Consider the following 26,409-nt stretch of genomic DNA (forward strand, 5'->3'; position numbering starts at 1 on the left):
GGACGGAGACCGCTGGGACCGTAAGTGAGCTTTGCGTTTGGTGACGCCCTGAGCTGGCGCAGCATCTGGACAGCCACTTTACAGACCCTGGGTGCTTGGATGGCGTAATGTGCATGACTGTGATCCGAGGTCAGAAGAGAGTCAGCTCTTGGAACTGCATTAAAGAAGGTTGTCAGCTGGAATCTGAAACTGGTCCTCCACCAGAGCAGCCGGTGCTCCTCTCAGATTTTTTTCAAACTTTCAGCTCCAGGTACTGTTCCTCAGGACCCTCCACGGTCCTCACTAGTGATGAGTGGGCTCACGAGGCGTGCAGGATCGCTAAGCACACCTCAGAGTTTTCTATGCTTCCTATTTCATGGACTTGTCCTAGGCTGCCTACACTATGCTCCTGTGGCCTTACTTCAGTCTTCCCGCCTTCATGAAGGGCAGAGGACAAGAGCACACTGCGCGCTGTAGCATCTGTGTACATGTCACTGGCACAGCACTGACACAGCAGGCATTTGCTAATGTCTGAAATGACGGGCAGTGTAACAGTAGGAAGAGCTGGGCCAGCAGGCACTAGGTGAAGTAACAGAGCACTCTCGGGGAAAAACACAAGTAACCACATAGACACCAGTCCTTTTTATTAGATTAAACAATGCCATTTCCACCAGCCTCCGCACTGTAGAGTTCTGTCGTCAATACCAGGGAAAGCACATGGACACTGTCCTGGGAACCATCTTCCATTTGTCATGGTGGCCCGGCCCCAGCCTGTGTCTATGGGTTTCTAAGAGGCAAGGCCCAGCACCTCAGAGGAGAGTGCTGTGAGGCCTAGGGGTCGGCAGCTGGCCCCGCCTACTCATGGACAGACACATCTGCACACACTATACAGATAAATGTATAGTCTTTTTTTTTTTTTTTTTTTACAAAAATAACACAGGGTTTATGCAGTTCTATTAGTTTTTAAAAATCACACAGGCAGAATTTATACTTCAGCATAACTATTTTTTTACTTTGGGTTCAGGTGGGAATTTTAGTTCCCAAAATAATTTACAATCATCAAAGAGAGGTCCTGCAGCGACACATTTAATGCATCCTGAGCTGAGCCGCACAAAGGACAAAGGACAGTGCCCTCAGTCCTGCACTGCGGGCTTCAGCCGCAATCACAAGGCTACAAGCGCCGAGCCGCCATCCAGTTCTGCGCACTCCTGGCCTCAGCACATCACCTACAGCTCCCCAACCGCACGGGGATCTACGTTCCTCATAGGACTTCACCAAATACCAGCCCCAGCCAGCAGCACAGAGAAGTAAAGTGCAAAAGCAGGGGTGCAACAAACAGGACAAGGCGATCCACACACAGACAGACAGACAGACAGACAGACACACATACACACACACTGCTAACCTGCAGCCACATTTCATGTAGAGATTGATCTGAATATATTTGGTTACAGTGACTTGGAAAAACAGAACTGAAATTCTAGTCTTTCTCCTAGAATAGTCAAATGTTCATCAAATACCATAATAAAGCGGACCAGCAGGTGACTGAATAAACAGAATGCCACATGGCAGTTTAAAAACACAGATTCTGGGACTAAAAGGCTACTAGCAAACTACCCAGAGTGGACAGACACTCTATTTTGCATATGTGACCCTAATAAGGACAACCACTAAGTGTTTACACAGATGACTGTCACAGGAGAATGAACAAACTCTGTCCCTCAAGGTGAGAGGCCCGCTGATGTGTGGTTCCCCCACACAGGGCATCTCCCCCTGGCAGAAGTCTTTGACACCTCAAATTTATCCCTCTGGCTCAAGCTTGCTGGAGATGACTCCAGATGCTGGTGTGACTCCTGCTGTTGGCTGGACAAGGTCGTCTTGGTGGCCCTGGGGTACCCATGGCAGGAGCTGCCTCCCCTCCTACCCTAGAAGAAGGAGGTGTCTGAGGAAAAGGCACCCGCAAGTCTGAAGTCCTCCTTGGTGAGCACACTGTACATGCGCTGTGGCAGGGCTTTGGAGTAGGGCGCAGGCCGAGGCACTGTGGCCCTCAGGATGAGCTCGCGGCCCGCAGGAGGTGGGAAGTCGGACCCTGAGTTCTGTCTTCTCTCCTCTGGGCAGCCCGGCCTCTTCAGCTCCTCCTCTGGCAGAGCCACTGCGGCAGCCTTGAACAGAACCAAAAGCCACATTCAAGAGCTGGTTGAACGCTAAGCTGCCTAAGGGCGATGGATACACACGAGAAACACACAAAAGGCCCCGCGTTACTTGGAAATGCATTATGTTCACCGTGTGCTATGGCTGCTCAGAACAGAAACGGAAAAGCAGGAAGCTGGAGAGAGCGTGAGCACTAGCAGGCAGAGGGTGGGCGCTGGGCACTCTGCTCTGAAAAGCGAGGGCATCAAGGCGCCTCAGCAATGGTGGAGCTGCACTGCTGTCTGCATTTCTTCAGGCAGTGACTCAAGTCCGAGTTAGATGTTAACCAGGCCGACTTGCTCTTAGGTCTGGAAAGGTGATTTTTCCCCCTTTAAATCTCTGCTCTCTCAATCAGTTCTTTTCAGATTCTCTTGCCAAATTAGAACCAGGAACACTGGCTTTGATTGCTGGGCAGCTAATGTGACAGCGAGCTAACAGATGCCTGTGGCACGGCCACAAAGGAAAAGTGCTCAAGGATGAGGGCATCTGCTTTTACATTCAGACTGCAGCCCAAGTGGAGCCTCCAGAACTCAATACTGTCCTCCTCCCATGATTCCAGTGCTTGGGAGAACTCTCTGGGCAATGGAACCATGAAGCCATGGTAAGCTGTACAGCAAGAGGGGATGCCATATCCAGCCGGTTAGAGAGGCGGTTAGTTAAGATGACCTTATGACGTTAGAGGCATGGGGACGGACGAAGAACTGAGGGACATAAGGCCATTTGTTACCTCATCAGAAGATTCAGTCAGCTTGAGGAAGGTGAGAAAAGAAACAGTGATGAAAGGGAACGAGTGAGGTGGTTAAAGAGCTGGGCGGACTCAGGGTCAGTTCAGGAACAGCATGCACTGTGGGGTACGACTCCATCAAAGGTGCACAAAACCACACAAGGACACCAGACTCCTGACATGGCCAGCGCCTCAGGCTCATGCATCTGATGGCCCAATGGGTGATGTGCAGGTCATTAAATGAGGGCATGACTGAAAACCTAACTCATTAAAAAAGATGCTATTTTAAAAGGTGGCTTGGTAGGTAAACCATACATTTAAGAAAGGTGTCTGAGAATAATTCAATTTAGAAAGACTGAAGCAGAATCAGGCATTTTTGCTGAATTCTATTTAAATACATACATACATACCCAAACCTATATAATCATAGCCAACTTTATTAAGTTCATAATTTTAATATTTTACATTTTGGGTTTTTGAGGGAAGTGTGCATACATGCACATGCACATGTTTATGCCACAGCACACATGTGGAGGTCAGAGGACAACTTTCAGGGTGGATTCTCTTCCACCACGTAGGTTTTGGGAAATGTATGCTATAAAAATTCAGCTAAGCCTAAAATATAATTAAATCTCCATTTTTTTTTTTTTTTTTTTTTAGTAAAACTGATCTGAAGTATCTACTCATCATGAAAAGCTACATAACACTCAATAGTTCACGGGACCAGACAGCTAGAGCTGAGTTAAAGCTCAGGTCCCTGAAAGCACTCACTATCAGCTGGACTCAGAATCTGTACCATGTGAGATACACTCACAACTTTAGGTCCAGGAGGAGGATCCTGGAAAGACAGCATCCTCCTCTTAGATATGATAAACAGTATAAGTAGAAACAATAAAGCATAGAATATCCTGAGTGAAGAAACACAAATTGGTATGTAAGATATTAAATGCTACCAGGACTGAAATGCTGACTTGTTTTGTTTTCCTAGCCTCTGAGCAGTTAGGAGAAGAGCTGAAGAGACTATTCAGTTCAGGAGAAACAATTCTGACCATCCCAAACAAGCAATAGTCTCTCGACATTTCTTAATTCATGACTTTTTTTTCTTTTCTTTTTCTTTTTTTCAAGTCAGGGTTTCTTGGCTGTCCTGGACTCACTTTATAGACCAGGCTGGCCTTGAACTCACAGAGATCCTCCTGCCTCTGCCTCCCTGCGTGCTGGGAATAAAGGTGTGCGCCACTCATGATTTTCTTTAAAAAAAATCACTGTTGAGAACAGGCTGCCGCAGGGATGTCAGCCTCTGGGTGTTCTGCTGGTGGAGGTACACAGCATGTGAGAACAGAAGACAGGGGAAAACCAAGGAGAGGAGTATTGCTTCCTAGAAGCCACTAATTTATACACAAATAAAATAATTTGGTCTTTAGCTTGAAATTTTTAAACTTAGGGAACTACCCCATAAATAATATTAACTTTTCAATGAGGACTACGCAACTGTTAGGCCATGTTTGATACAAGTTATAGTCATCTGAGAAGGAGCCTCAATTGAGAAAATGCCTCCGTAAGACCCCGCTATAAGGAAGCCTGTAGGGCATTTTATTTACTGATTGATGGGGAGGGTTCAGCCGTTTGCGGTTGTGGCCCTGGGTTCTATGAGAGAGCAGGCCGAGCAGGCTATGGGGAGCAAGCTAGTAAACAGCACCCCTCCATGGCCTCTGCATCAGCTAGTGCCTCCAGGTTCCTGCTCAGTTTGAGTTCAGTATGACTTGCTTCAGTGATTTCCTCCCCAAATTGCTTTTGGTCATGGTGTTTTATCACAACAACAGTAACCCTAACAAAGCCCATGTGTGCACCAAGGACAAGTCTTACTTGGTGGAGAATGACTATCTGAAAGCTGAGCTAATGTTCTTGTGTCTAGGGTCATCTTGTCCCATGACAGTGAAAAGTATATTTAATGTACATCTTAGTACTTTCACCTGGATCCCTGATATTAATGTCCCCCAAGGGGGTAGCACCTGCACACAAGTGCATGTGTGTATGTGTGTTGGGGGGCTGTGTGTGCACATGTATAAACAATATCCCTAATCAATAGAGGAGGGGCTATATAACTTAACTTCCTACTTTCACAAGTGGAGAGAATGACGAAGATCATTTTCCAAGCTGGACTTCCTGCTGTACTGAGCCTGTTTCCACAGTCCTCACAGCCTGAAACCCTTTTCCTTTTAAGACAATCTCTACTACCAGCTAGTCAGAAACTGAGGCTATAAACATGTTTTCCCTTGCTAAAAGTCCCCACCAGATTCTAGAGCAATGGGTGCCAGAGCCTTCTAGTTTCCATAGTTTAGTCTGAACACACTCCTTGTTTCCCTTAACCCAGGACATCAGGCCTCAGAAGTCCTGGGGCCTGTTCCTTCTGTGCTGTCAGCCAGGCCTTGGGACAGAGCCCTGGGCCACGGGCAGCCAAGGAGTGCTCTCACATACCCGCTGAGCGTTCACAAACAGCTTGTGGATGATCCGGCCTGCATGTCCTCTTCCTGCCCCAGTGACAGACACTTCAGGCTGCTCCAGCAGGCAGCTGACAAACCTAGAGGAGGAGAGGGAAGGGTGAGGTGCTTCAGGCAGCCGGAGCCTCAGCCAGGGTGGATTCCACTGACACACCTTCCTAACCCACCCATATTAAAGTAGGGGTGACAGGATTGCCCGGTGGGAACTTAGCAGAGCTCTGATCTGAAGAGAATTCAGTATTTCTCTGTCTCTAGTCAGAGGGGCAGAGCCTCTTTGTTTTCTTCTTGTGTTTCTGGGCAGCCCCAGCTAACCTCAACAACTCACTGTGTATCCCAGGCTGGCCTTTAAATTCAAGGTAACCTCTTGCTTCGGCCTGGCAAGTACCGGGATTATAGCCACAACCCACCATACCATCATCTCTCAGAACTCTTAATGTTCTAGGAAGTCGAGCAGCTGGCCCTCCTGCAGACAAACTGAGGCACACATGTAACAGTACCTTTCAAGATCTTCCTTTTCTTCCTCTTGCTCACATTTCTCAGTTCCAAATTTTGCCTTGAGGGAGCGGGCTCGGGCTATTATAGCTTCCACATTAGTAATCTGCAGGATGATTTCCTAGGGGTAGATAGAAGGGAGGCAGAAGCACTGAGACGGCAGAGATGCACAGCCCTTAAAACCCTTTTCAGAGTCAGGGAGGTGGCTCAGCAGGGACGGGTGAGTGCCACCATGACATCCTGAGTCAGGGGGTGGAAGGAGAGAACCAATTCCTGTCCTCTGCCCTCCACACATGCTGACATGCATGCACACCATCTGCACCATCCCATAAATAAGTGTAAAAAGAACATTTGAAACACAGCTTAAATAATTGTGAAGTAATGATTGCCAGGTGTGGGGAGGTCTTGGCAAGACGCTGGCAAGCACACACTTACTTCCAACTTCTTGTCCTCGGGATTGGGGAAGTGCAGAACTTTGCTGGAATGGGCTATGATCTGCTTTATAATCTTCTTAACAGAAGGAATGTTTTCTAGGCTTTCTACATATAAAAAGATCAAAGCCACGGTTAAAAGCGACACCCAAGCCATCTCTTTGGAAATGCACTTCGGGACGACTCAATGGAGACATTTACCTTCTTCCTTTACCTTGAGAACAGCTGCATGAATCACACAGGGCAGGAGGTGCCGAGCTAGGTCTGCAGGCTTCTGCATGGCCAGGTAGTGCAGCACCTGACGGAGACGCAGGGGACACAGAAACACTGTAGGTGGCATCCCCAGAAGCCTGGCCTCGGCTCAGCAGCAGCCATGGCAGAGGTGAGGGTCTGCTGCTTTTAGGAACCACAGTAACTACTGTCATAAATGTTTCAAGTCTTTACATTACACATGCAAATTAGGAACAGGCAAAGAGAACAAGGATGACCCATAAGTCACAATACCAAGTGACAGTTCACAGCAGTGTGTTTCAACCTAGGATTTTTTTTCCTAGGGTATTGGATATAAACACTAATAATTATTGTGTAAATATTGTTTTGTAACTTGATCTTCTACAGAGTAGAAACTCTTATTTCTTCTTGTAAACATCCATGGACCCTCCCTGTAGACACCAGCAGTAAATCTCACAGTAGGGTTATGCAGTAGTTCATGGGCGTCAGCACCAACTAGCGGTAGCACCTACACCTTGTTTGCCTGGTCTCTATGTCCATTCAAATGCAGAAAGACAGATGGAGTCTCTTCCTTAAAAAAATCACGTATTTTTTAAATAGTCTGATCACTTAATGTGGTAGATTTTTATTTATTTCTGGCTTAGAATGTGATGGTTACTAGTGCTAGTCACTTGGGAGACAAACCTCTTGGCTTGTCACGAGAGATTATCTAAACTAGGCTGGCTAAAGTATGAACCTGGCCCTAAGTGTAAGTGCCACCGCCCCACAGGCTGGAGTTCTGACTAAAGAAAAAGAAAGTGGAAGCAGGGTGTGGCAGCACACACCTGTAATTCCAGCACTCGGGAGGCAGAGGCGGGTGGATTGCTCTGAGTTCAAGGCCAACCAAGGCTACAAGGAGAAACCTTGCCTTGAAAACAAAACAAAAACAAAAAAACAAGCACCAGCATTCACACTCCTCCCTGCTTCTGACTACGGATGTCATGTGACTTTCACAAAACAGCTATCTAGTTATCCCTACACTATGTGATATAGAGACACTGAGAAGCCATTTTTACTACATGCTGAGTTTCTACATGGATTTACAAATTAGTAGTCTGTTTCAGTAGGGCACTAAAGCACTAATACCACACTGTTTACACAAGAAGCCAGTCCTGTTTCCTGATGATTGGTTCTTTTCAGCCTAGCTTGAGCTGTTTTTACATGCCTATTATAAAGTAGAGTTCACTCACTCAGAAAACATATCCCAGCACGGTATAGTCGGTAGTACAGCCAAACACTTAACAGTTCTTCACCACTCTAAAGAAGTCCATTTACAGCCAACTGTGTGTCAATCCCAGGCTGAGGCTTTTAGGTTTACTTTTCCAAATGAGCATTAGCATCAACTAATCCGGCTACATAATAACATCTTTTGGTGTTTTCCTTGTAATTATTAATTACATATTAATTATGTAATTAATTATATGTGAACATATTAATCAAATGAAAGTAAAATGACTTTAATGATGTCCTATGTATTCAGGTGCTTTTGAGGCTTTCTTCAGATTTTAAGTGTTTACTGTTAAGTTTATGGCTAGTTATTTTATATTGTCCTCGCTTATCTAATGACGAAAAAACTACATCTCCCGAGTGGCATTTCTCTATATAAAAGCTCTACTAGCTGCTATCTAGAGAACTGTGTTGTTGGCCCATTTTCAGATGGGGTTGTTTGATTTCTTTAGTTCTGAGGTCTTTGTACGTTCTAGACAGCATCTTCTCTGAGACATGGAGGATCTTCTAACGCTTTCCAGTCTCATAAGGTCTCAACCATCAACTGTTGGCATTACTTCCTGAGTGCCTTGAGTCCTTACCTGCGATCTGTATCCTGAGGTGTTTCCCCTAACTTTTTCTAACAGTTTCAGAGTTTTGGCTCTTTGATCCATTTGAAGCTGATTTTCACACACAGTGAAAGTCAGGGATCTGGTTTCATTGTTACACGTGGATATCCAGTTTCTAAGCACCATGTGATGAGTACTGGTTTCCTACTCATCTCTATCTTATCACTAAAGTGTGGTTTTTCGTAGCCTTCTGTGGGTGTGTTTATCTTCAGTCAAAATGAATCCTTCAAGTATCTGTCTCGGGGGCTGGTATGGAGGCCAAGAATTCCATCACACTGATTTTTTAAAATATTCTTTTGAAATTTTATACATGTATACATTTTGTTGTTGTTTGTTGTTTGGTTTTTGGTTTTTGAAGACAAGGTTTCTCTGTGTAGCCGTGGCTGGGCAATTTATTTTTATGTCACCTATTCTCCCCGCCTCCTTGCAGCTCCCCTCAGGACACAGCAAGTCTATCCCTACTGACCTCATGTCCCTTTTAGTCCGATTTTACCATGTGGAGTTGGTTTTTGGAGTGTGTGTGTGTTTTGTTGGTTTTTCAAGACGGGGTTTCCCTGTGTAGCCTTGACTGTCCTAGACTCACTTTGTAGACCAGGCTGGCCTTGAACTCACAGCAATCCACCTGCCTCTGCCTTCCCAAGTGCTGGGATTAAAGGTGTGCACTGTGGGCTGGAGAGACGGCTCAGAGGTTAAGAGAACTTGCTGTTCTTCCAGAGGTCCTGAGTTCAATTCCCAGCAGCCACATGGTGGCTCACAGCCATCTGTAATGTGCTTCAATGCCCTCTTCTGGTGTGCATGAAGACAGTGTACTCATACACATACATCACATAAATACATCTTTAAAAAAAAGGTGTGCGCCATGACGCCTGGCTACCATGTGGAGTTTAAACTTCAACTGTGCAAGACAGGTTTTGGGTATAGTAGTCTGATTTGACAGGTGTCACCTTTCAGAGCTTCGGATACATCACTCCAAGCTGTCCTGGCTTTTAAGGTTTCTGTTGAGAAGTTGGCTGCTATTCTGATGGGCCTGCTGTTACTTACATTTCGTCACTTGTATCCTTTGCAGCTTTCAATGTACCTTCTTCATTTTGGACATTCACTATTTGGATTATAATATAACATGGGATGTTTTTCTTTGGCGTAGTCTGTTTGAAATTCTAAATGCTCCCTGATCACAGATGGGCACCTTTCTACCTAGATTTGGGGAAACTTCTGATACAATTTTAGCGAACATGTTTTCTGTACCTTTAGCATGAAATGCCAGTAATTCATAGATTCGGTCTTTTCATAGTGTCCCCATAGACCTCAAATGTTCTGTTAGTACCTTCTTACTGAATTTTTATTTCCAGCATTTTTTTCTCTGTTTACTGAATTCCAATTTTATGTCTTTTGTTGTCTTCCTATTTCACCCACCTATTTAGTGTTATCTTGGAATTCATTCAAGAGTTTGTGATCGCTGACTTTTTCTTTTTAAAGATGTTTTATTTTATGTGCATGAGTGTCTTACCTGCATCTGCAAATGTGTACTACATGTATGCCTGGAGGCCAGAGAAAATATGAGATCCCTGGAATTCGAGTTACAGGCAGATGGCTGTCAGCTATCATGTGGGTGCTAGAGACTGAATCCAGGTACACTTTTTTTTGAGACAGGGTTTCTCTGTGTAGCGTTGGCTGTCCTGGACTCTATTCGTAGACCAGGCTGGCCTCGCCTGCCTCTGCCTCCCGAGTGCTGGGACTAAAGGCGTGCACCACCACACCTGGTTGAATCCAGGTACTCTTAAAGAGCAAGTGGCACTAACAACGGAGCCACCATTCCAGGACCACCTTTAAAATATCTTTGAATGCACTTAACAATCATTCTTTTTCATTTCTTCATTTCACCTAACTCACTCATGTTGGATACTATTGTTGCATTAATGATTTTTTAAGCACTCAGGCCACCAGGTTTTCCTCCTGCTTATGTTGAGATGTATGCATCTGAGTTAACTACCCTCATCTGCTCATTGGAAGTATCCGAGATGTTAAAGAGAGACTAGGTTGTAGTAGGGTTTCCTCTGTGAGCCTGGTGTTCCAGTTCCCTGTGCGCCCCTGACAGAATACTGTGTAGCTCCCCACTGGAGCCCAGGCTCTCTGCCATTCCTTCCTGGGCTCCCCAGTGCTTGTCATATCCCTGGGCAAGCTGCTCAGATCAGTGCACAGATGCTGGTCTCACCTCTGAACAGGTATTGAGAGACTGGACTGTGTCCGCTACACTTGTCATCTCTTTGAGGTCAAGTTCAGGTCACGGATGCCAGTCACACCTCTGTGCAATCACACAGTAGTCTGGGTGAGATTGATGAGCCCAGCTCTGAGCTGCCATTCTGATCAATGTTGGTATACCATTTGAAGTCTGCCTAAGTCCTTTGCTGGTTGTTTCTGATTACATTTTCACCCTAGTACTGTGAGGTTCTGATGTAGTTTCTTTCCCACAGTCAAGAACATCTGGGTGGCCAGGTTTCAGCACAAAATGTCTGTATCACTTGAGCACTTCCTCTAAACTTCCCAAGAGTGAGGCTTAGCAAGGGGTCTGGCACTAAGACATCTTGCCATTGTTCCAATCTGGGGTCGAGAAGACTCTCCTAACAGTGCCCCCCTTCCCTCTGCTAGTGCCATGTGAACTTCTGTCTCTTTCCCCCCTCTTCTTCATGAAGTGCCTCTAATGCAGAGCATGTGGCTCTGGAACTACAAGCCTTGATGATGAGACTTTCCCAGTCTGCTATGATGCTTAGTAAAAAAAAAAAAACCAAAAAACCCAAAAAAACAAAAACAAAAACAAAAACAAACCCCTATATATAGTGCTTACAATACCAATGTTGCATTTTTGCTTTTAAAAGTAGTTTTATATGTGTATGCTCTGCCCTTCTTTTTTTCTGGTAACATCACAACCTGAAAGTGCCACCTTCTGCAGCTTCTGTAATGAAAAGCAAGCAGTGGGGAGGTGGACTATCATCCTTCATTTCTGTAGAGTACGTAAGCTTCCCCTCTTACTGACTTACCCTCTTTCTGTCCCTCAGGGGCATCATCTCCATAGACAGCCATGCAATACTTAAAGATGGGAATATGTTCTCAGAAATCAGCACTGATTTCATTAGGTATGAGCAGGAAAGAGCACTTTAGACAAACCACATGATGTGTCCGCCACTGGATGCAGCCTCTTGATCAGTCAAAGGACATGGTGAACAACAGGTGGCTGAGGCTGCTGCCAGGATACCCAGCTTATAGTCAGCTACGGTAAATGCATTCCAGTAACAGCTGTCTATCATTATCACCAGTATTATACAGAGATGGTTGACGTGCACCACTTTCTATGCACTGGCAGAAGCCCACAGTCGTGTAAGACTGCCTTGCCCTCTGATGTTCTGATGACTAAACACTAAGAAGCAACACGACCACATAATCTCCTGGGGCTACCCTGCCTCCGGGGAACCTGAAGAATCACTCTACAGCACCTACAATGAAGACTCTTTCCAAGGCGGTGCTGTCAGTGCTGTGCTGAGGTAGCCCCTCTCTCCCTTCCTTGATCACACCCACAAGCTTCTAGCAGTGGGAACACCACTGGGCTCTGGCTCAAGACCTCTATAGTTTCTGTCTCTAATATGCTAGAGGCATGCACCTACTCACTGGTAAATTTACTCACGGGGCCCCTGTAAGGGTCATCAGGACCCAGGCATGGCCACTAGTCTCCAGAACTGCTTTTTTTATACATGTAAAGTTTGACCGTTTCTCCTTCTTCACTGGACTCCGACCAGCATTTGTGTTCCCAGATCCCTGTGTCTCTCAGTATTTCCCGAGTAAACATTTTGCTGGAATTCTAAGGACATGGTCACTTTTAACACTTCTGATATAAAGTATAAAACAGTATACAATGCAAGAGTTCTATATAAACCACGGCTGTCTTTACAACCAGCCCTAAAATCTTAAATGTAATATTAGGTACACAAAGCTTATTGAATTTCAATGTTTTGTTTGTTAAATGAGTATAAACTCTCATATCTAAGATTTAATAATGATTTCCTATTACCTTTTCAGCCTCTCGGGTGTCATCAAACAGTCTCCTCTGGCGTCTCGCTGGAACAGGCTTAGCAGTTTCCCAGGCTTCCACCCACATGTTGCTGGGGATCTTCATGCGAGCACTCAGCTCTCCCTTTAGAACCACATTGCCCTTCTCATCAGTCACCTCCTCCTCAATGTAATCTCTCGGTGAGTACCACCTCACAAAGTCTTCCAGAGAGCACCCTGGATTAGCTGCCTGAGGCAAAATATACAGCAAAATGAAGTTAAAAAAAATTCAACATTTACTTACAAGCCTAGTTGCAAAATTATATATATACTTTAAGTTTGGACATTACATTTTAAATGGAAAAACCAAAACCACCATTTCACCTGATGACTGTGCACAAACCTTGTTTACAAAGGGAAGTGCAGAAAACTGAATAGTGCACAGCACAACCAGATTAACAGTGACAGAAACTCTGTTCTCCTCGGCCAGGCACTGCCAGCACTGCTGTACATATCAGCTCACTCACACAGGTTTCTAATCAGCAAGCTCTTAAGCCTTCATATAAAACACCTCCACCTAAACTACTACTGTGCTACTAAGGAACTGAAATCCCCCTATTACTAGTCACTGCACAACTACCTAGAATTAACAATGATTGACGCCAAAAACTTTTCAGCGATTCTATTTTCAAGCCTAGAAGATACAGAGGCCTCATGATGCTTGTGGTAAGACGGGGCATTCTTTCTTCTTCAAGTGTCCAGTATTATTAGCAGAGTACTAAGGATGAGAACCGTCTGTTTTAAATGTGATGGCTAAACTCACGGGGCTTAATAACATCTAGCCTGACCACCCTTAATCCCAAGGGAGCCTAAGGAACCAGAAGGAAGTTCTTCACTAACTCTAAACCCATTCCCCACGCAATCCCCCGCTCCCCCACCCTACTGCACCCCCTTGCTGGGAGCAGCCAGTGCTCTTAGCCACTGAGCCACCTCTCCAGCCCCCTAGGACCCATTCTTATAAGGCTGTGCCATGGTTTGTGACATTGACTATGATTTATACACAAAGGTCTGGATCCTACCCAGGCAGCACACTGTCTGAGTAAAGGCAGTAAACTTCACAGAGAGCAATCCTCAGCTCCTATTTACAGACTAGTGAAGGCTTCACACCAGAACCCTCCCCTTACTATCACATTGGGCTGGAGGGACACCTTAGCCATGGCTTATCCTCTCTTTACTGTTAAAAGATATATTATAAGGGATGGCCCAGAATGAGCCCTGATGATGTATGGGTGTATCTCTGCCGCACTCTGGGATGTCCAAGTGGCCCTAATAGTACATCGTTCCTATATAGGAAGAGAAAGGCAACTTGTATATTTAGAGCAACTATTTATTATTTACCTACCCCACATAGCTGTATTTCCAAGAGCTACCTTACACCTTCTGGTTAAAACACTGTAAACAGAGGCCCAGCTTAATCCAAAAGAGTTAATGAGCAGCAGTTCTGCTCATGTACAATGTTAGAAGAGCCGCACCATTCCAGTTTATAACACGGTCTGTGCCCAGCTGCAGAGCCCCTGCTGTGGCACAGACACACTAAACTAGGAAGGCTGCTGGACGCCAAGAGAGAATGAGCAGTGGAGCTCAGACTTCTGCTGTGGTCATCCACACCAGCCGACTCTTTTTGGCTTCATCCAGAAAGCAGCCATTTGGCTTCTCTTTATGAACCAAGTCAACTATTGTTAATACTGAATAGAAGCCACAGATTTCTATTATTTTAAAGTTCTTATGGGGAAAATAAGCAGAAAATAAAAGGCTTCCTTTATTATCACTTACCTCCTAGCCGGTAGAGAAGTGGAAAGGATAATCATGCAGTGATTGTGTTTAAAAAGAAAACACACGTATTTCAGAAGGAAATCAAACTCAGGTCACCCTGCAGAGCAGATACGGACTGAGAAGGGCTATGAACTGGGGAGACAGAGGCCACTGTGGACTTAAAAAGAAGCCCAAGCCTGGGAGATGTTTCAGAACTCTATGAGTAGATAGGGAAGCCTTTGGTCCACTGACCTCCTCATTGGAGTTACTTTTCACATTCAGGTTGAATACCCTTTTCCCAAAATACATGGAGCTGGGAGTGTTTTGAACATTTTTAGATTTGTGAATTTTCAGATACACAGAATGAGTCAAGTCTAAACCTAAAATCCAAGTATCTTTCTTGCAGACTACACCTCCCACATTACCATAAAGGTGATTTTATACAATGAAATAATTTTACATATGAAATGGTTTCATAATGTGGATATACATGCCGGCAAAATATCCATACCCATAAAATTAAAAAGTATCAGATATTGGCTCGTGTAGTACCTTAAGGTTAAGGACACTCAAAAGCCACTGTTACTTGAATTCTGGGTATTGTACATCCAAGCCTTTATCCAAACCCACAACAACCCCCTCCAGGTAGCAAATACCCACTCTTCCAAAACACTGACTCTTCTGAGAACCTTCCAATACCTGCTCAACAAAGCAGCCACTTCTTTGAAGACTACTAGTAGTTATATATAAGTCCTCTCTCACAAGCTCAACAACTGAATACCGTATCTCCTCCTCCTCCCCCCCCCCCCCCCGCTTACTCACAGTATGTGGCACACAAATGTTTGTTGAGGGAAAAAAATCCACATTAAATCCTAAGAGTTCCCAAAAGTCTTAAATTGACTAAGCACACACAGAGAATTTATTCAGTTCTCAACTTTGGAAAGCAGGTTCATTTTCTTTATTCAAACAACAAGTGAGTCTGACATGTCCTCTGTGGGCTGAGGTAGCGTTCTGTAACAAGTAATAAATCCAAACACTTAAAAAAGACACGGCCTTCATGTCACTTTTTTAGTATTTTTCACAGTTTCATCCCAGAGTAGCTGAAAATAGACCCAGAGTTCTGAAAGTGTGACCCACCTTAAAAGACTCCATATCGGAAAGCAGACAGGCACTCTGCATGCGCGCGCGGAGATGCGCCCCCTCAGCAGATGTCCCTAACTTAGCTAAGACCTCTGACTGCTCTTCCAGCAGATCCTCTGTCATGGGTGCCGGCTCCTGCGAAGCCCAAGAGGACAAGTCACCAGTGGCCTTTGTAGACATAGCAGGACCATAAACACAGAGTAAAACGATATGCAGCCATAGCGCACACATTTGAAAGAATTCAGAGATATGCAAAATTTAACAAACCTCCATTTAAAAAGTAACAAATTAAGAATAAATGGCTGGGTAGTGGTGACCCACACACTTTAATCCCAGCACTTGAAAGGCAGAAGCAAGTGGGTCTCTGAGTTAGAGGCCAGCCTGGTCTACAGAGCAAGTTTCAGGACAGCCAAGGCTATACAGAGAAACACTATCCTGAAGAAAAAAAAAAAAAAGGATAACTGGTTGTCAGGTTTTCTACAGCTGACTGACATGTCTATTATGTTTCCCTTGTCAAAGACTCACAACTAAGAAGGATCTGCCATTTACTGCACAAGTTTCTGCCTACTAGTGGTAGAGAAAGTCATAATGATTGTCATCCCAAACTGCAACAAAAGTTTTTAGTGCGAAAATGGGCTGTGACTGATCAGTGTGATCAGTACTGATGTGAAGTCACAGAAGTTTGCTCTCCTGGTTCTACAGCGACCACCTGTCACTTTTAATTAACAATGCAATGCCAGGTAAGACTCACTGACATACAGGGTGGGCAATGATTGACGGGCAAGGCAGGGTGGCACAGTGGGTCAGACAGTTTCTATACTAGAATCCCACTATGTGACCATAACCCCTTCCTGGCACATACTGAGTAAGCACCTGCAGTTGTAAGCAAAGCACAAACTCCAGTCTGTCTCCCTAACGGGGTTGCAAATTCAATGAGCTTCTAGTGAAGCAGCACACTGAGGAGCACAGGCCCTGACTCCTGCTATCCAGGGGATACTTTTTATTGCCCTGTAGGTGTGAAGTCACAGGAGGGAAGAGAAGGTATAGAAAAATACCAAATAATAAACAGGACTGAACCACCAGTACAATAATATATATGAATCCAAAGTAAAACTATGATGAAAGAATTACACATATAAACATATACTGTGAGGTTAAGAGCACTGACTGCTCTTCCAGGGGTCCTGAGTTCAATTCCCAGCAACCACATTGTGGCTCACAACAATCTATAGTGTGATCTAGTGCCCTCTTCTGGCCTGCAAGTGTACATGCGGGCAGAGCACTGTATACATAATAGTAATAAATATTAAACATACACTGTGATTGGAGTGATGGTGCATGCCTGTAGTCCTAGCACTAGGGAGATGGAGGCTAACAATTGGTAGGCTAACCATGCTCCCCTGGAGCCCCACACTGAACAGTATACAGGTAAAGAAACCTGGAGTTGATGGGGTATTTAAAAAAGAAAAAAAGGACACAAAGTTAGGGAGGGTAAGGAAGGTACAGGTGCTAGAAGTCAGGGGGGAGGGTGATCAAAACACATTGCATGGAATTCTCAAAGAATTAATAAACCGCCTTATATAAAGTTAGTACTATCTACTAACGCTTTAAAACACTGTTCCATTTCAGAGTGACAGACCTCACAGTTCCAAAGTTCACTTCAATTCCAAATCTAAACACAGACTTTAACCAGTCACTCCTAGCAAAAGCACTCGTCTGCCACTCGAGGACACTGAGGCTGACAGCGGGGCGAGGCTACCTGGGTCACTGGGATGTAGAGAGGCTCTCCATTACGCAGCAGGGTGAGCTTCCCGTGCTGGTGCAGGCGACCTTCAGGCTTTAAGTCAGCCGTCTCCTTGGGGCCCTTCTTGCCACTGTCCTGGCCATTTCCTTTCAGGTCTTCAGTGTCACTCAGGCATTCAAAAAATTCTTCTTCGCTATCACTCCAGGAATCCCAGGATTTCCCTACTTCTCCCTTCTCCTTCTCTGTGTCTCTGAGATGGTCCAGGCCTAGCTGGCTTCCGGCTTTCCCAGCATCCCCTGGATATGCATTATCGGAGGGGCTCGTCTTTTTCCCCTCATCACGTGCTTTCTTCCTTTCAATACAACAATTTAACATCTGAAGAAAACAGAATAACATTTATGGTTGAATTAGAGAAAAGCTAACTGCTTGATTATTTCTTTTACTCTTTTCCATGACCTTAATAAAAATTATAGGGATTATAAGCAACACATAAGCAGCACAAGGAAAACAACCTATATAAACCATCACTACACTGAAGTGTTACATTAAGCTTTAAGTTTTACATATATATGCATACGTATGTACACACACACACACACACACACACACACACACACATTACCTGTAGTTTCTGATGTAGTAAACAACATCTTAGATCTGGTGGTCCACTTGCTAGTCTACCAAATAAGAAAAAGAAATCGTAGTTTTAGTAAAACTATATCAGATAAGCCTATTTATACATTGCCATATTTTTAGCTATATTGTTAAGAAACTAAAACTAGATTTTTATACTTAAGAAAAGCAGGTTCCAGAGGGTGCATATGATTAAAAGTTCACACTGATTTTATCCTATCTCACAATCAACAGCAAATAGAAAAGACACCTGAAACGTAAGGCAAACCCACAACAGCTTCCAAGCTAACTAGAAACATGAGTCCACACCCACCACAGGAATAACTAGTGCGCAGCACTTTACACAGCACACAAACTAAACTCATCTGTGCGTTCAACTTTCTATAATTAGGTGGATTCTCATTACACAAACCAACGTCTCTCTCTACCCCTATTTGCCAGGGAGATCCTGGTCTCCCTCTGGTTCTAAATCACTAGCGCCCTCCACTCAGTGTGCATCTGAATGTTGGTAAATTCCAGAACAGAACAGAAACAGCCACGAGAGAACCTAGATAAACAGACTGGCACACGTCCTAACGCAAAACACTTCCAGGTTAGTGGCCATTTTCCACTATTCACATCACCCAGCATGAGTGGCAAGCACTAGCCTAGTGATACCGGCATGTACGCTCAGTAAGCAGTCTATTCATTAGTGGATTGTCAATATAAAAAGATTCTGGATAAAGTTAGTGCCTGAACTTAGAGTGCATTTTATAGGTATTTTCTTTCAAATAATCAAGTATATGTACAGATGACTTAAGAAATACAAAGAAAAAACAAAAAAAGAAAAATGTACTTTCATACCTGGAAAAACTATTAACACGACTTTATTTCTCACCAATCTTTCTTCTACACCTACATATCATCATAATTGAAAACATTCTATGATGTATACCATACCTAATTACTAATATTGTTTTTATGACTTAATCTTGTTTGTTTGTTGAGACAAGGTTTAACCATGTATCTCTAGCTGGCCTGGAACTTGCTACTCAGAGCACACTGACCTTGAATTCACAAGAGATCTGCCTGCCTCTGCCTCTTGCCTCCTGAGTGCTGGGAATAAAGGCATTTGCCACCATGCCCAACATATATAGTTTCTGAGTTAAGGTTCTTGACGGTGGCATATGTAGCTCAGTGGTAAAGCACTTGCCTAGCAAGTATGAGGCCCAGGGTTCAATCCTGCATACAACACCTTAAACAAAACAGGAAAATTCTTGAAGCAGACTTTGTAGACCTGCAACACAATTTACCCAGTCTTCTGTTGACATGTGGTTGCCGGGCCTTCCTCCTATTGGACAGGAACTGCACTCAACACCTCTGAGTCAAACTGTATCCACACTTCTTACTACTTTTTCAGGAAAGAATTCCTAAATCAATCAGATATTTGGTGATTTAAAAAATAATAAAAATACTGCTTGGTGGTGGCGTATGCCTTTAGATCCAGTACTTGGGAGGCAGAGGCAGGCAGATCTCTGTGAGTTCGAGGACAGCCTGGTCTACAGAGTGCATTCCAGGACAGTCGAGGTTACACAGAAAAAAACACATCTTAAAAAATAAAACAAAAAATTCCTATTTAAACAATTAGAAATTAAAATTATTACCCTGGAATCAGAAAGTTGTTTTCCCATCTGAAGCGCATTTCAAGAACAAATTCCTGCCAAAGATGCGCCACTCCCTTCAGCCCTCCATGGTAGAAGTTGATCATACAAAGACACAAGGCCAGTTTGTATGTTAAACTGTCAGATGGCGCAGACTTGAACTGATTGTAGAGAGTCTAAATTTAACAAAAGAAAAACAAAGCAGAACCTGTTAACAGCAAATCTGCATATTTAAGCAAAAAGTATGTAAGAAGAATCTTACATCAAAACTAACCCACCAGAATCTGCTATAAACCAAACCTAATGATTGATGATAACTATGACTAAGGGGACCGTGACAGCTGTGCACAGCATGCTTCTCCAAGATGGCTTTTAAATGAAGGATACTTAGCTATCTCTGGGTGTTCGGCAAACCCTTACAAACTAGGTGCATTTACAGTATTTTCATGTTGAACTCTGACTTACATAGTGTCCCGCCTCGGGCAGAGGGTTGCTATTGTCTGTAGAAGCAGCTCCATCTAATGGCTTCTCAGAGGCGGCGTCTGGGAATAAGAACTAGGAGACGTCACAGGTTAGACTTGCCTGCTCTGGTGATTTTTCACTTTTTTCTAAGAGTCAGGTCTCGCACTACAGCTCTGGCTAACTTGGAACTCGCTCTGTAGACCAGGCTGGAAAACATTCACAGAGATCCACCTGCTCTGCCCCCAGGTGCTGGGATTAAGAGTGTGAGCTGCCACTTCTGACTATTCTGTTAATGTTTGTAACCCATAGATGACACTGACTTTCCAGTGAATCTGCTGTTAAAACTATGGGACTATTCTTACTATGATGTCTAGATGATTCTATAGTCTGTCAATTAAAAGAAAAATATTTTCAGCAATTCAGACATTTTTCATTCAAATAAGCACATGATTCTGTGACCTGAGCAACACAGAAGAAAAAAATTTCGTCACACCGATTCAATACTCTTCAAATGTTAGTAAATCTCATATAAAAATGAGAATGCCTTTAAATAGTCAGAACTCTAACAGACAATCTAAAACCTGTCTGTACTGAGGAGAATCTGTGGTAAGAGCATCCACAGGCTCGTCTATGAACTGCTAAAGGCATGGTGTGAAACACCCCTAGAAACGAGGAGCTCACATGGGCAATGGCCAATGTATCATCTCTGATTAGCACTGTGTATGTGCGTAGACAGAGGTGGGATGGGGGTTCAGTGTAGATGACTCACTGTTTAATTTACACTCTCAAAACTTTTAAGGTTACTTTTTCTCCCCCTGCACAGGGCTTCTCTATGTAGGCTTGGCTGTCCAGGACTCATTTTAAAGACCAGGTTGGCCTCAAACTCACAGAGATCCACCTGCCTCTGCCTCCTGAGTGCTAGGATTACAGGCTTGCACCACTGTGCCTGGCTTAGGTAGGTTACCTTTTTTGAAGATAAGGGTTCACTATAAAGCCCAGGCTAGACTTGAACTCATGACCTCCCTGCCTTAGCCTTCCAAGTACTAGGCTTATGCCACCTTACCAGGTCGTATGGATACATTTTTAAGAAGTCTTCTCTGCAGAGACTTGTTTTAATTATTACCAAAACTGTTTTCTGATATTGCTAACCAAGAATTCTGTCTTCTTTGGGATGTATTACAGAACAAGCTCAAACTTTTTAGTTTTTTAAACCAATATTTCACAGACTTATAAAAATTAAAGTAACTACTAAGTGTTAACTGCCAGTAGCAGGTGCATTTACAAACAATATCCAGTTTTCATCTTGCCTGTACGTATGATATACCAGCTAAACATCTGGCTAAGTTTTCTTCAGAAAAATGACAAGATATATACTAAGGTCAGCATCAGATCCAGAAACAGCATTCTCTTCCCTTTATTACACTATTTTTCAAGGGTTTCCCTCAGGGCTATATTGTAACTACAATTGCAATCATGAATAAAGAACTACCACATGCCAGGCAGTACCACATAAGGCCCTTTACTCTTTTTGAGACACAGTCTCTCCATTATGCATTTCTGACTGTCCTAGAACTCTCTCTATAGACCAGAACTCACTGAGATTCGCCTGCTTCTGCCTTCTAAGTGCTGGAATTTAAGGCGTGAGCCACCATGACTATCAGCTTCATCTGAGACATGAGAAAACGGCAGGGACTTGTTCAATGTTATACAAAAAGTCAGTGTCCACCCTCCTATGTGGCTCCCAGGCTGCACCCACTCCAACTACACTATAGCTAGGACCCATCTCAACCTTCTTCTAGTCCTTACTACATAGATCTGTCACAAGAACATCTTAAATGTTCAATTTCAGTCACAAACTAATTTTCTGTTTCAAATAGTGTTAAGACTGTAAGAAAGTACAGCGCTACATTATGCAGGGTTCCTGCTACCTGCCCACACTTACCCTTGATCACTCTTAGGGGAGAACACCACTGTTCAACAAGCGCCCAGCCATGGAAAAGATCATAGATTTGATCCCCAGCTCTGCAGAGCAAAACCTCAGCTCCCAGTCCTGTGCTTATTGACTTAGCTCCCAGCGCCTGGGCTCTTGTTTGTTTTGTTTTTTGAGACAGGGTTTCTCTGTGTAGCCTTGGCTGTTTTGGTCTCACTTTGTAGACCAGTCTGGCCTCGAACTCACAGTGATCGCCTGCCTCTGCCTTCTGAGTGCTAGGCATCGTGACTTCCACTGTGCATGTTAGCACACATAGCCACTCACGGGCACACCGACACCCACCCACACATACACACATGTCTGCCCTCTTCTCACTGCCTCCATGTCCTGTTTCTAACTTGCAACCCAGGACTGGAACTCCACTGCTCTTCTTCCCCTACCCAGAGACAGTCTCTGAATGTGGAACTTTGTTTCCTACTTTACGCTCCGATGCAGCGCTTGCCCTAAGGGAATGAATGAATAATGAGCACACGCTTATGCAGACACACACGGAAGCAAGGCAGCTATTACCAAGAGAACGGTATTGAGGACATCGTTGCTCAGTGGTGACTCTTCTCCTCTGTGCTTCCGCATTTTCTTCTTTGCGGTGTGCACCATGTTAGAAACTGATAATTTATGAATTGGAACTGGTGCTGGTTCAGTCAGCTTTGACAGAGCATGAGTTATATCAGCAACTTCTATAAAGTAGAAATGAATGTAAATTATATCACCAAAAGGGGCAGGAAGTGATCAGTAAACTGGTGACATTTACATGTTTGAGTTCCTCTTTACCCAGCATTAAATGCTCTCAGATTTATAAAATTAAAAAGTTCTGACTCACATGTTTAGCATTATGTGAAAGCATGAATGTTAGAGATATCACACAATTTATTTTTCCGCTGGAGACTTCAAATATGAATATGTAAAACTTTACTTTTCAAAATACCTTATTACATTTTTCCCATTGGGAAGAATTGATTAAATGCATTTGCTTTCATAAGCTTTCGGTACAGTCTAGAAAGGCAGGCCAGATGTACAGACCATCAACACTTGTTTCTTCAACTTAATTGAAAGTGATAAAAAGTTGTCAGAATAGATGTCAAAGAGCAAGGACAAGGCTTTGGAAAGAATGTAAAAAAGGAAAAGTAGGCCACCTCTTCCTTCTTCCTCAAATGTGGATCTTCCAAGAATTTCATCAGTTGATTCCTTTCGACGGCAAATTTTTAAAAATTCGGTAACAAAATCACCTACAAAGAAAAAGAAGTTACTCATTTTTGATATTTAAGTCCAAGAAATCAGTTCCACGTAAGTATACATCTCTTAACTAAGCTGCAAACTAAGATATGTATGTGGTTTGGAAGGCAGTGTTGATGGGACACGCTGTTAATCCCAGCACTGGGGAGGGAGAGACAGTCGAATCTCTGAGTTAGAGGACACCCTGGTCTACAGAGTGAGTTACAGGACAGCCAGGTCTATACAGAGAAGCTGTGTCTTGCAAAACCAAAACCAGAAAAAAACATACAGTTGAGGGAAATTTTCAGTTTTTCTCTGAGGAAGATAAAAACTGACCCTACTTCAGCAGTGAACTTGTTCCTGTCTGCATCTGGGGACAGAGAGGAGTCTCTCCTCAGCACCCTCAGTTTGAGCTGCAGACTTTCCCTGAGCTCAGAAGCCTACTCCAGTCTCCAGAGTGCTTTCTCTCTCAATAAGCTGCTTATCTATTTCTATAACAAAAACTTCCTTCTAGAATGAAAGAAAAACAAAACATACTTTATAATAGTAAGCTCTTTCTTCAGGTTTCAATGTTACCAATATCCACTATCATTAAATCATAAAAGTAACAATATTATTATATATCATTTTCTTCCTGTTATCCTACAATACTTCTGAAACAGCTAATAAACAAGAGTTTATTTAAAAATAAACTGTGAAGATGTTCCTAGAGGATCAAGAAACCATGTACTGTGAAGCTATTACATTGTTGGTTGCATACTAATGATATACTTTGTGTCACTATAAAGACAAAAATGATTTTCTCTGTTTTCAAGAGCTGCAGAATTGCTTGAGGCTTGCAAAAATGACTCATGGAGTCTATTTCTGAGACACACATGGTGAAAAGGTACATGAATGATATATTTCCCTCCGTAAGTGTAATAAAAAATGTTTAATTAAAAAAATTATATATAGCAGGCTGGTCATGAACTTGCTAACTTCTTGCCTCAGCCTCCCAAATACTGATTCCAGGAAGCTGCCCACAGAACCATGGCCGTCTCTTCCACAAGCTTTTCATTGGTGGGGGGAACTAGGTGTCTTCCCTCTGTCAACTCCTTTCAATTACAATCATGAACGGCAATGTACCCCTGTAATAACAGCACTTGGGAGGTGAAGGAGGAAAGATGTGGCATTCAAAGTTATCCTTTAACCTACATAGTAAAGTGAAGACCAGTCTGGACTACTACATAAGACACTGACTCAAAAAAAAAAAAGTATACATTTAAGTTTTGGGATTTAGCAACATTTCTTGTTTTATTTTTCAGAAATGTAGAAAATTCTAATAATTTTGTCATCAAAAACTATACAAGCACACACCTATAATCCCAGCACTCAGGAAGGCAGAGGCAAGAGGATCTTTGTGAGTTCAAGACCAGCCTGATCTACAAAGCAAGTCCAGGACAGCCAGGGATACACAGAACAACCCTGTTTTGCGGGGGGAGGGAGAGAGGGGATGGGGGACGTTATTCAAAGAGGTAGGATGAAATAATGGTCCCATGATTTAACTTAAAATCAGAACGCTTCTCAAGGTTTCTGCAGTTATTACAAAAGCCAGCAGATCAGAAGAAGCAGCAGCTATTAGAAAGGCACCTAGTAGGCAAATCTGCCAATGTAATTCTCATTTATTATACAGCAGACACTGCAGTTTCTAAACAACAGGACAATGGTTAAGTGTGGCATGCATACACACAGACTGTTACTTCGCTTTGTCACCCTAGCACCCATGAGGTGTGTGCTGACTTATCTGTTTCACTATGAGGCTGCTGCTTGTAAAGATTAGGATGTGGGGCTAGAGAGATGGCTCAGTGGTTAAGAGCACTGTCTACTCTTTCAGAGGTCCTGAGTTCAATTCCCAGCAACCACATGGTGGCTCACAACCATCTATAAAGAGATCTGGTGCCCTCTTCTGGCTGACAGGCCCACATACAGACAGAACACTGTATACATAATAATAAATAAATCTTTAAAAAAAAAAAAAGATTAGGATGTGGGTCTGTTCAACACTCACTAATGACACTGCTGCCTAAGACCCAGACAAACTCACCAAAGACAGAATATTTTCTCCACAATCAGGGACCATAATGGCCAAGTGCTAACTGACATTTGATGAACAACACATAATGAATAAAGAGGATTAAAAAAAGTATAAAATCCAGAAAGAATGAAAAAATATTATATTTTAAAAAGAACTAAAAAATACTTAGAAGAAACATCACTGTCATTAGTAAGTAGTATTTTACTAGCCATCAGTTGAATGTAATGTCAGGTGATACAGAATAAAGGGAGGCATGACTAAATAGAAGAAATGGAGAAAACATTTTCCTATGTACTGAAAGGAAAGAGGGGAAATAAAGAAAGGTTATGGGTTTCAGAAGACCTAGAGAGAAGCCTAAAAGAGGAGAAGAGAAGTACATGTCTTTAATCTCGCACCAAAAAAGCAGATCTCTGAGTTCAAGGCCAACCTAAACCTAGTCTACAAAGTAAATTTCATGCTAACCAGGCTGCACAGAAGAGATCCTATCTTAAATGGGGTAGAGGGAAGGAAAGATAAAAAAGAGAAAATTCCAGACACAGATTCTGAATGGCAATTAACTATTTTTCAAGGTACTTTAAATTTATGTTAGCTGGCCATGGTGGTACATGCCTGTAATCCCAGCACTCGGGAGGCAGAGGCAGGCAAATCTTTGCGAGGTTGAGTCCAGCCTGGCTACAAAGTGAGTCCAGGTCAGCCAAGGCTACACAGAGAAACCCTGTCTTTAAAAACAAACAAACAACAACAACAAAAAACCAAAAACAAACAAAAAATGTTGTATTTCATTTAATCTTCAAATCACCTGCTAGATGAACAAAAGTACAAAAGTGTATCTAAACACCCATTTTTCTACAAAATAGGCATGCAGATGTGATATAACTTGGAAGAAAAGGTATACTGCCCGCTTCTTAAACTGTGGTCACAATTTCGACGTTAAAAAAAATTGCAAACAGTACAAGGCCTCTGAATGTGTTGTGATAAAAAATTAACTCAAGGGGGCTGGAGAGATGGCTTAGTGGTTAAGAGCACTGCCTGCTCTTCCAAAGGACCCGGGTTCAATTCCCAGTACCCACATGGCAGCTCACAACTGTCTGTAACTCCAAGATTTGACACCGTCACACTAACACATATAAATTAAAATTAAATAAAAATATTTTTTAAAAAATTAACTCAAACTCAAACATGTAATAAGTCTAAGATGTTTCTGGCAGTGCGCACGCAGGCTGCATGGAATTCCAGTACAGTCCT

General features: G+C 43.2%; 1 protein-coding gene across 2 annotated transcripts in view; it reads right to left on the reverse strand.

Moving 5' to 3' along the window:
• Positions 1–606: 606 nt before the first annotated feature.
• RAB3GAP1 (RAB3 GTPase activating protein catalytic subunit 1) overlaps positions 607–26,409 on the reverse strand; it is a 64,602-nt gene continuing 38,799 nt past the window's right edge. Inside the window, exons 12-25 of one of the 2 annotated variants that reach the window (XM_084783822.1) lie at positions 23,012–23,104; positions 22,389–22,555; positions 19,892–19,981; positions 19,430–19,602; positions 17,776–17,830; positions 17,169–17,528; positions 15,407–15,544; positions 12,480–12,707; positions 6,516–6,612; positions 6,319–6,422; positions 5,889–6,004; positions 5,369–5,471; positions 2,897–2,917; positions 607–2,141 (exon numbers count right to left, since the gene is read on the reverse strand). In XM_084783822.1, the coding sequence (XP_084639948.1) occupies positions 1,905–2,141; positions 2,897–2,917; positions 5,369–5,471; positions 5,889–6,004; positions 6,319–6,422; positions 6,516–6,612; positions 12,480–12,707; positions 15,407–15,544; positions 17,169–17,528; positions 17,776–17,830; positions 19,430–19,602; positions 19,892–19,981; positions 22,389–22,555; positions 23,012–23,104 (1,982 nt within the window). In that variant the 3' untranslated portion in view covers positions 607–1,904. The remainder of the gene's footprint in view (positions 2,142–2,896; positions 2,918–5,368; positions 5,472–5,888; positions 6,005–6,318; positions 6,423–6,515; positions 6,613–12,479; positions 12,708–15,406; positions 15,545–17,168; positions 17,529–17,775; positions 17,831–19,429; positions 19,603–19,891; positions 19,982–22,388; positions 22,556–23,011; positions 23,105–26,409) is intronic. The other variant, XM_084783823.1, reaches the window with a different exon arrangement.

Source organism: Acomys minous, assembly GCF_964271855.1.
Source record: "Acomys minous genome assembly, chromosome: 1".
In the NCBI taxonomy this organism is placed as follows: Eukaryota; Metazoa; Chordata; class Mammalia; order Rodentia; family Muridae; genus Acomys; species Acomys minous.